At 36.9% G+C, this 10,012-nt stretch overlaps 1 protein-coding gene across 2 annotated transcripts in view; it reads right to left on the minus strand.

Moving 5' to 3' along the window:
• The window catches only part of TMEM33 (transmembrane protein 33), a 67,852-nt gene extending 57,840 nt beyond the window's left edge, over positions 1 to 10,012 (minus strand). For both annotated transcript variants that reach the window (XR_007477284.1, XM_004268316.4), the window contains exons 1-6: positions 9,824 to 10,012; positions 9,636 to 9,707; positions 6,399 to 6,493; positions 5,686 to 5,873; positions 2,364 to 2,431; positions 1,226 to 1,359 (exon numbers count right to left, since the gene is read on the minus strand). Coding sequence is in view for 1 of the 2 variants with exons in the window: in XM_004268316.4 (XP_004268364.1) it covers positions 1,226 to 1,359; positions 2,364 to 2,431; positions 5,686 to 5,873; positions 6,399 to 6,493; positions 9,636 to 9,680 (530 nt within the window). In the remaining variant the exon portion in view is untranslated. The remainder of the gene's footprint in view (positions 1 to 1,225; positions 1,360 to 2,363; positions 2,432 to 5,685; positions 5,874 to 6,398; positions 6,494 to 9,635; positions 9,708 to 9,823) is intronic.

Here is a 10,012-nt window from a genome sequence, read left to right on the forward strand (position 1 = left end):
CACCTAGAGCCCATGCTCTGCAACAAAAGAAGCCACCGCAATGAGAAGCCAGCACACCGCAGCAAAGAGTAGCCCCCGCTCGCCTCAACTAGAGGAAGCCTGCGCGCAGCAACGAAGACCCAATGCAGCCAAAAATAAAATAAATTTATTAAAAAAAACCCAAAAGGGCTTCCCCGGTGGTGCAGTGGTTGAGAGTCTGCCTGCCGATGCAGGGGACACGGGTTCGTGCCCCGGTCTGGGAGGATCCCACATGCCACGGAGCGGCTGGGCCCGTGAGCCATGGCCGCTGGACCTGCGCGTCCGGAGCCTGTGCTCCGCAACAGGAGAGGCCACAACAGTGAGAGGCCCACGTACCGCAAAAAAAAAAAAAACCCAAAAAACTAAACAAAGCCCCGTACCCATAAAATAATAATATATATTTTCTATCCATCTGTGTAAGTACTTTAAAAGAACTACATACACGTACCCATATCAAACTCCTTAGCTCTGGGAAGGAGAGGACAGAACCCAACTAGGATTCACAGTCAAATGGTATTTTAGCTTTTATTTGTAACATCCTATTATTTGAGAAACTGAAAATTGAAAAAGCAATAATCTGGGCAGAAATGTGGTTTTAAAACTTAAATGCAAGAATATAGGTAGGTCAATACTATCCTAAAGTTCTATTTTTAAAAGGAGCCTGCGTGTCCGGAGCCTGTGCTCCGCAACGGGAGAGGCCACAACAGTGAGAGGCCCGCGTACCGCAAAAAAAAAAAAAAAGAAAAAAAAAGGAAGGCTTTCTTTATTCATGCATTCCTTCTGTAATTAACATACGAACAAAATATGGAGGTGGTAGTAAGCAACTAATAATACCAGACCTTAATTTTTCAGATTTTTCTCTAGTATGGGAAAAATCATATCAATAATGTTAGAATGGACTAAACTAGCCTTTCTAAGATTCTTTCAAAAGTAGTTATTCTGAAATTAATTTTCAAAATGTTAAATGATAAATCACAAGGAATAATAAAGAAGACAAATGCCTAGGTTTATCATAGTAAACTACAGGAGTTTACTATACTCTCAGGTTCTCTACTATCATCTGAAAAGATGATTGCTAAAATCCATCTTAAGCTCTGAATCTCAGTATGTACTTCAACAGATGTAAGCAGGATAAAATTTGAGTTGATACATTTATTATGTTCACTTAGACACCAGCCTCCTAAAATAAGTATATTTTTATTCTTACCTAAAAAGCATAAAAACTGTAGCAGGCATCAAGAATATTTCATTACAAGCAATGAATTTCAGAATATTCTGTTGATTAGTGCTTAATTTATCCAAGAGAGATCTCAGCAGAGGTAAACTATTTGAACCCTTTGCCTAAAACATAAGAAAACAAACATTAGAAATAACAAAAGCATTTTCGATCACTCAATTATTTTCTTTCTTTAGATAAATTGCATATCCAATACACAATACAACCAAAAGACAATTATTTGAAAATGATGATATAAAAATGTACAAATTATTTAGGGACAACAGTTAACGTATTTTCCTGCTTTATTGTATTTTCTTTTTTTTTTATTTTTTTTATTTTTTTTTATTTTTTATTTTTTTTATTGTATTTTCTATATTTGTAGAGTTAAATAGAGAAACAACTTCAATAAAAGTCCTTTTCATTCATAGACACTTTATCTTCCTTATTTCAAGAAAAGTGGTGGTTATTTCTCTCCAACCATAACAAAACCTGGCTACCCAGAAATACAGTTAAAGTATCTGTGACTCCTTAGTTGATTAAAGGTAGAAATTACAGAGTCCAATTATTGCTGTGATCCAAGAACTATAGGGATAAATAAGGCGGCCAACACAAGGCACAATTCTGGATATTTTAATTCAAATTTCAGTGCACATGCAGTCAATCTGCCTGGCACACTGCAGTTATTAGGCTTAATGATCCAACCCAGTAATAAAAAAATTCTAGGAAAGTAGCAGTTCTGAACGTCAGTGTAAAAGAAATTTGGTACACTCTACACACACGGTATGTTAAAATTACTGACAGAACAAGAGATCTCTGACAACTTATCAAATCAAAAATATATGATTTTTTTTTAAATAAAAAGATCTATTTCAAACTTCAGAAATTACTCCAGGAACTGGGGGGTAAACTTGAATACAACCCCTTATCTACAAAATGTACTATTTTATCGAAACTTAAACAGTAAAAAATAACAAAACTTTCAAATCACGAATTTAGAGCAAGTTTGTACGGAATACAGGACCTTTTTGTGACAAATGCCCAAATGTCTTAAAACTCAAATTTGTGTTAACTATCTGTAAATCCAGGAGTCAAAAACAAAAAACAAAGCCAGCACAATTTTACTTACATCAAGGACCTTTTTCGTGTATGTGGCAGCATGAAGTAAAGAAAATAGCAAGACTGGGAAAATACTCACTGAAGAAAATAATTAAGGAAAACATTAAAAATTCATCAAGCACTTTGCAAAACAGACTATGTATTATGTTCAAATATACAGATCTAAAATGGCATCTGCTAAAATGAGTTCAGTGATGGCTTCTGGTCTACTGATACACTTTATAAAATGAAGGTTTTTTTAATCTGTAAAGAAGAAAGTCAACTTGCATTTTTTAAACCTCATAGTTCTTTTTATGAAGAAAATAGTGAAAAAAGCTTTTTCACCTATTCCTATTGGATAAAATATTGCGAACATTGGCTAAATTAAGTTGAAATCTAGGCCATCTCAAAGCGTTAATACAGCTTTTAACCCTACAATGGTCATCCTGGACAGAATAACTTAGCCTTCAAATACCAAAATAGTCTTTTGTACTGCTTTCATCAACTCAGTTGCTTAGGAAAGAGTATAGAGTAGTGGTTTAAAGAGTAGTTCTCAAATTTTCCTCAACTAAAGATGTTTAATTCTTTCTTTCCTACAAGGACCCCATTATTTTGAGATACTGTTCCAATCAAGCTTTTACAGTTAATGTGTTCTCAATTTGTACAAATAAAAAAGACAGTGTATATTTGGTTTTGTATATAGTCAATTGAGAGTCTCATCAGTTTAATTACAGATGTGAGCAAAGAATCCTTATATTTGAGTTTCACTGTTTGGCTTTATGTCATAGATAAAATATACAATTTTCATTCAGCTTTCTGAAAAATGGAAATTGCTCAAAAGACTTTACACCAATTTCTGCTAGGTTGATAACAAAAAAACCCCACTTGTCCAAGTTATTTCCATGAAATGATATAGACAGTTAATTATGAAGGGCAAAAATACTTGTCCTAAAAATAGTAGCAATTTCTAAGAAATAAACCATTATATTTTTCTACACCAACTGAAAGCTTGGTATGAGGGAAATGACCACTACAGCATAACCTGAGTATCAAATTCATTATAACCACAACTCATCATTTAAGACCCAAAGGTTCCTAAGTTCCAGGTGGCTAGTAAACAATGACCTATAGCCAAGTATTATAAAAATCCTAACTCTCTAATATAAATGTTCTCCGATTAATATCCTCCACTAATTCTTCTGTGCCATTCATAAAATTTAAGTAAAATGCCAATCTCCTGAGTAGAGATCATACACACACACACACACACAGAATTTTACACTTTTAACAGAATCCTTAATTCAGAGTCAAGATATCTGGGTTTCACTCTTGGCTCTGACACTAACTTCATTTCCCTAGGCCAAGTTCCATCTTCTGTCATATGAATTTGCAGCGATCAAACCTAGGGATTTCTAATGAGTCTTACATCTCTAACATTCTATAGTTCACAAATCCTTGATAAGAGATTCATAACCTTAGCATTCATTGTTACATTTAAACTATTTAGAAAACACAAGGGGTGAAGAGTGTACAATAGAAAAAGGACAATACAACACCTTTCTAAGAGCAAAGATCACAACATGACTTTGGGATCACCTTTATTAACATAATACGCAACTACTTTAGCAATCAGATTAGTATTTCTTGCCAATTAATAGTTTATGTTATTCCCACTGCATACTCCCCGCTCCCCTCCCTGTAAGAATTTAAAGAACATTAAATCCTTAATCTCCAACATTCCCTAGAGATGGCCTAGCAAATAACTAATTGGATAGACAAGGCAGAGAGGTTGTCTTCACTGTCATGAGTCATTTGGCACCGTCTCAGGATTCACTCAATAAAACTGTCCCAGAGGTCAGTATTGATGTCTTCAATTTGCTCTACATTAATTATCTAGAAAACACAGCTTCTATCATTTGTTTTTCTTTTCAAAGAAATTTTAAGCTAGTAAGGGCAGAAATATGAACCTCTATATAATTTCCCATTATATCTCAGAAAAGCAAGAATTTTAATATTGGTGATTATAAAGGACCTCAATGAATGCGGCTGACAAAAGCAGGTCAACCCGATGATATGCCAAACAAATGTGCTTATCATTTACAGTTGTAGTACAACAATTACCTAGTGAGTTTTACCTACATTACTACTCACTTGCCAATGTGATGCCAGGCAAGTTACTTTAAACTCTTTGAGCCTCAGTAGCCTTATCAATAATATAATGCTCACCATAATTTTTTTCAGAGTGTTGCAAGGATTAAGTATGTCAAGTCTGTATATACTGGCAAAATAGGTGCTCAAAAAAATGTCACTTTCCTCCTATTCTCTTTTCCTTAAAACTTATAAACAATCTATTTAAAATTTGATACTTCATGAACATAGAAAATATAATCTAAATAGGCAGTATTTAGTGTTAGAGATATATTTTATTGTGCTTTCCATTATGTACAGTTGTATCATAATTATTCAAGAACACTTAAGAACAGTACTTTTGAAAGTACAGAATACTCCCCTGAGGGATGATTCATAGGGGGGCAGGGGTGGGGGGTGGACAACCTATTAAAATGATTAAGTTTAGGGAACACTGATAACTCTTAGGTCTCACAATGCACACTACCATATCAAAGGTCCTACAGTAAAGAAATCTATTTAACAATGTTTAACCTATTGCTTCCCAAACATACCAAACTGCAGAATCCCTTCCCCTCCTTTTTAAGAATACCTACTTTTATCCCACAACATATTTTTGAAATGTATAAACATACAAATTCCAAATGAGTTATTTAATTCTCATTGGCTCCAGAGAGTATCCATGTGTCCTTATATTCTACTCTATCCATAGCAAATACTAATTTCTATTTATTTTATTAATTATCCCATTCTCAGCTTAAGTAAGTTATTTCTTGATTAATTTCCATTTGTTTCTAGCTCACTGGGAGTTGAAAGAAAGAGCTGATGACTTCTCTTTTCTTAAGGCAAGGCATCTGGGCATTTTCCCAAAGAATGTGTGAATTAAATGAAAGAAACATATATTAAAATAAGTCCTCCATAGGCTTGTGCTTTGAATCTGAATTTTAAAATACCCATTGCTAATAAAGAAGCTTATAAGAGGCAAGATCAAAGATACAAAGTTTAAAATTCCCAATCAGCTCTTCAAAATTTGGACTTCACATTTCAGAGTCAGAAATTCTTACACTTAATGTATCTTCATTCAAATGAAGCGCCAACAAACCAACCAACCCAGGCTTCATGGAACACCCTCATTGCTGAATCCTTCCTGTAGCAAAAAATAATAAGAAGAGATCTCCTGTACACTCAGTAGGCAATTTCACTGTCAAAAAGGTACAAAAGGATACTTGTAACAGGGTAGGAATTGACAAAGATGAGTGAATACAACAGGTAGTGGCAGCTGTCCTCTAACAAAGCCTGGGCCAGGAATGCTCTGCTTAACTGGAAGTGTGGTAATCTTTGGTGCAGCCTCAGAGCACTAGTCAGAGCATTTGCCAGCAAAGCACGTTGGTAAAAGCTTGCTGCTTCATGCAACCTGCAAATTACCAGGGGAGAGGTTATCATGAGATGTAAACAACTACTGTGTCTCTTCCTCCTTTGTGAATTGCATCATAATTGCACAATACCTAAATTTATTACTTGTCAATAGAAAAAAAAATTGCTTGACCCTACTATACCTTTTTAGAAGCATCACTTTATATATATACCCAACTGAATTTTTATTTATTTCTATTGAAGCATAGTTGATGTACAATACCCAACTGAATTTTATAAAGCAGTCATTCTTCCTTTTAACAATCAAAAATGCAAAAAAACCATGAACTTATCGCATCCCCACATCCATTTTCTCTCAATTTTCAATGTGATGTTACTTTTCACAAAGCATATGATATAAAATATACCTCCAGTTGGTATTACTAGAATATTAGTGCCTTAAGGATGAGACCTGTGTCTTATTTGTCCCTGAACCCCTTGCAGTTTAACAAGTATGACACCTAAAAGGTATTCCAGAAAAAGTGAACAAGTGAATACCAAAGGCAGAAACATGTATAATACATACCCAAGAAGAGGCAGAACAAACAAAGCAGAGCAGTAAACTGTGAACAAGCGAGAAAGCCACATTGCCGTGTCCAGTTTATTGGCCATCAAGAATTGCTGAATGTAAAAAGAAAAATACTGTAGTAAATTAAGCTTGCAAATTATGTTTTTAAGGATGAATATTATGTAGTTTTATTCCTATTCAAAATGACTCAATGCCCCTGTAGCAATTGTTTTTTTAAGATCATTAAGTGTAAACTCTTAGGGCAACTGTTTCATGTATATGCTCAGTAACAAAGCCAAACTCCCTATAGTTTTTTTTTTTTTTTTTATAAGTTTGTTTGTTTGTGGTGGCTTTGTTGCTGTGAAGCATGGGCTCTAGGTGCACAGGCTTCAGTAGTTGTGGCACGTGGGCTCAGTAGTTGTGGCTCGTGGGCTCTAGAGCGCAGGCTCAGTTGTTGTGGCGCACAGGCTTAGTTGCTCCGCGGCATGTGGGATCTTCCAGCGCCAGAGCTCGAACCTGTGTCCCCTGCGCTGGCAGGCAGATTCTGAACCACTGCGCCACCAGGGAAGTCCCCTCCTTATAGTTCTGATATGGAAAGGATAGGAAGTACTTAAATAGAAAAATACCAGTTGACATTAAAAAAAAAAAGACTAATTAGGCAAGAAAAATTTAACTACAATTGTCTGTATTCCTTCAACACTTGTAATACTGGCTTCACCTACTTTAAAAGAACATTAAATAAGAATTAATTGCTCTCAAGAGAACCATAATGCTTATTCTTAGAAAAAAATCTCAAATTCAAACAGGCAAGTCTCAGGTCTGAGTAAAAAGGCATCACACAAAGCCAATTTGGACTATATCAACCTTACAAAGAAGAAATGTAAAACCATGGTAATAGTCACTTAGCCTCTGGATGATTTGCCAACGTACACACAAAAGCCTGGCATACTGTAGGGGCTCAAAATATGGCTGTCAGGTGTTAATGGCACGTGACATTGTGCCATTATTCTCACCTCCGATTTTATGACTTTCTTCATCCTCTTGAAGCTCCCTGACAAGTCTTAGCCTGGTTTCTGCGGCCCTGGATTAAACTTCCATATATCACTTTCTTCTCCATTTTTTCCTCATTCTATCTTTTCTTTTGCTTCATTTTGCCAACAGATGTGTCCATCATCACGAATGCAATAACTTAAAATCAGTTTTCTCATTCAAACTGTATTGTGTATTCAAATTCTAAAGTGGCTTTTACATTTTTTGATAGAACCTACACAAACAATTTTTACATCAAGACCCAATACAGACATATGTGAGTATATAAAATAAACAAAAATCTCACAAAAACAATATTTATCTTTACTATGTGTGATAAATTTTGGTATTTTGTATTCTATTTAATGTTTTATAAACAGTGTTTCCATGAAAAGGATTTCAGATCTCACTAATTGGTCTTAACCTGGAGTCTTAAACACTGCTCAAAGCAATCTAACTTATTTATCAGTTGAAAGAAGATATAAAAAAAGTTTTGGGGAAAAATGCAAGTATCTTTTAAAATTCAAGGATGCTTTTTATTTAATTTTATTGCATGCTTTCTAACAGTATGCAGGTAATTTCAGGTATATGCCTCCACTTTATTCTACCCAATCCTACTACTGTTACTCTTCTAAATTTAAATGATCACCAGTAGTCAAGTGGAAGGATGAATCCAGCTTACAGTGCTCAGTTTCTCTACAAATATTCAGATTCTACGTGATAGTTTGAAATTTAATTTTAGAACATTTTCTTTAAAACCTACTTGTTTACGGTGTTCATTTGGTGATAAATCACTAAACTGTGCATTTTATCTTGTACACTTTTATGCATGTGCATTTTACTACACAATTTAAAAAAGGTTTAAAAAAGCGTATTGGTTTACATTTTAAGAGTGAACTGACTGACCATGTTACAAATAATTCAGGCAAAAAATATAATGCATCTTTGGGTGAAAAAACTATTGAGGTGAAAAATTATTCACACAATCTTAAAGTATCATGACATAGAACACTTTTTATTTATAAAGGGAAACAAGTTATCTTTACAACAGAAACTCTGGTGGACACCACCTTAACCAAACGATCAAACTTATCTCCAATGATGAGATAAATCAACATAAAATGTTTCCTGATATATATAATGCCCTGAGAAGAACGGAATATCACTTATTTAATATTCCTACCAAAATGTTTAACCTGAATCTAGTCATCTGTAGGGGGAGGGGGGGTGGGAATCAGACAACTCCAATTTGAGAAGCGTTCTGCAAAACAACAGGTCTCAACTCTCGAAAGACAAAAATGGGAGGAGGACAAGGAAACTGTTCCAGACTAAAAGGGACCAAAGGCCAGGAAACACAATGCACACTTCCTGATTGGGTCTGGGTAAGGAGGAAGAAGCTTTAAAGGACAACTGAGGAAATCTGAATATAAATTGTGTATTAGGTTGATAACACGTATCAACGTTAAATTTCCCAAATTTAACTGCAAAAATTGCTGTGATAACTGCACTGTGGTCACGTAGAAGAATACTGAAGTACTTATGGGTTAATGATCATGATGTAAGCAACTCTCAAATGGTTCAGCAAAATTAAGGGAATAAAAAAAGAAAAAGTGTGCATATAAACAGACGTTGCAAATGTCTGAAAAGAAAAAAGTCACTCGGCTCAGTTCACATACTTAGCGTTTAAAATCAGAGGACAATTATGCTTCTGGTACAAGAAACTAGTAAGCAGCAGGCCTGCATCTTAAAAATAAAAAAGTTACAAAAGCATAGTAACATTTCTCTTCATAAAACGACGAAAGGAAAAGAGAACGACCGCTCCCCTCTTTCTGCTTAAAAACGGGCACAACGGTTCTGGGCCAACACGCGTGTGCGGAACAAGGCGTGTGTCACGCCTCGACCTCAGGTGGCATCTTCAACCTTAGGACACAGGACAGGGACCGAGGGGTGGGAAGAAGCAATAAGGCCCAATCTCCGCGGCATACAGGTGGGCATGCAGGTGAGCGCCACCTGCTCCAGGCCAGCCTGGTATCGCTTCAGAAACAGAAACCTGTAGCTCCCTCTAACGTCTTCGCTCACGATCGGCCCTCTCCCCACCCCCACCCGCACCAGTAATCCCAGTCCTGAAAGCAAGGAGTCTCTGCAACGCCTCGGACCCGACTTCCAACACTTCCTGCTCCTTCCTAACTTGCAAATCAAGCCACACGGCCCTGCCCGGTCACTTACCACTGCGCCCGCCCCTCGGGGGCCGTTCGGGGCCGTATCCGCCATGGGGGTCTCACACACGCGTCTGGGACGCTGCAATCGGAAAGGGAAAAGAGCGAAGGAAGGTCAGCGCCGGGTCCGCGACTCCGGGTACTGGCTTTCCTGCTCCCGGCGGGACCTTCCGAGCCTCCTCAGAGCAAAGGACTCGCCGCTTCAGTGCAACGGACTGTCCCACGGGTACCCGCAGCGGCCAGGAAATACCTGTCCGGCACCGCCAAGAGCAAAGCTGGGTTTCTAGAAAGAGCGGAGAGAAGGCGGAGCTTCGGAACAAGGCCCTACAGGGCCGAGGTAAGGCCGCCGGCTCCAGGTTATTGCCGAACCCGGAAGTGCTCCTTTCA

The sequence above is a fragment of the Orcinus orca genome, chromosome 4, assembly GCF_937001465.1.
Source record: "Orcinus orca chromosome 4, mOrcOrc1.1, whole genome shotgun sequence".
NCBI lineage: Eukaryota > Metazoa > Chordata > Mammalia > Artiodactyla > Delphinidae > Orcinus > Orcinus orca.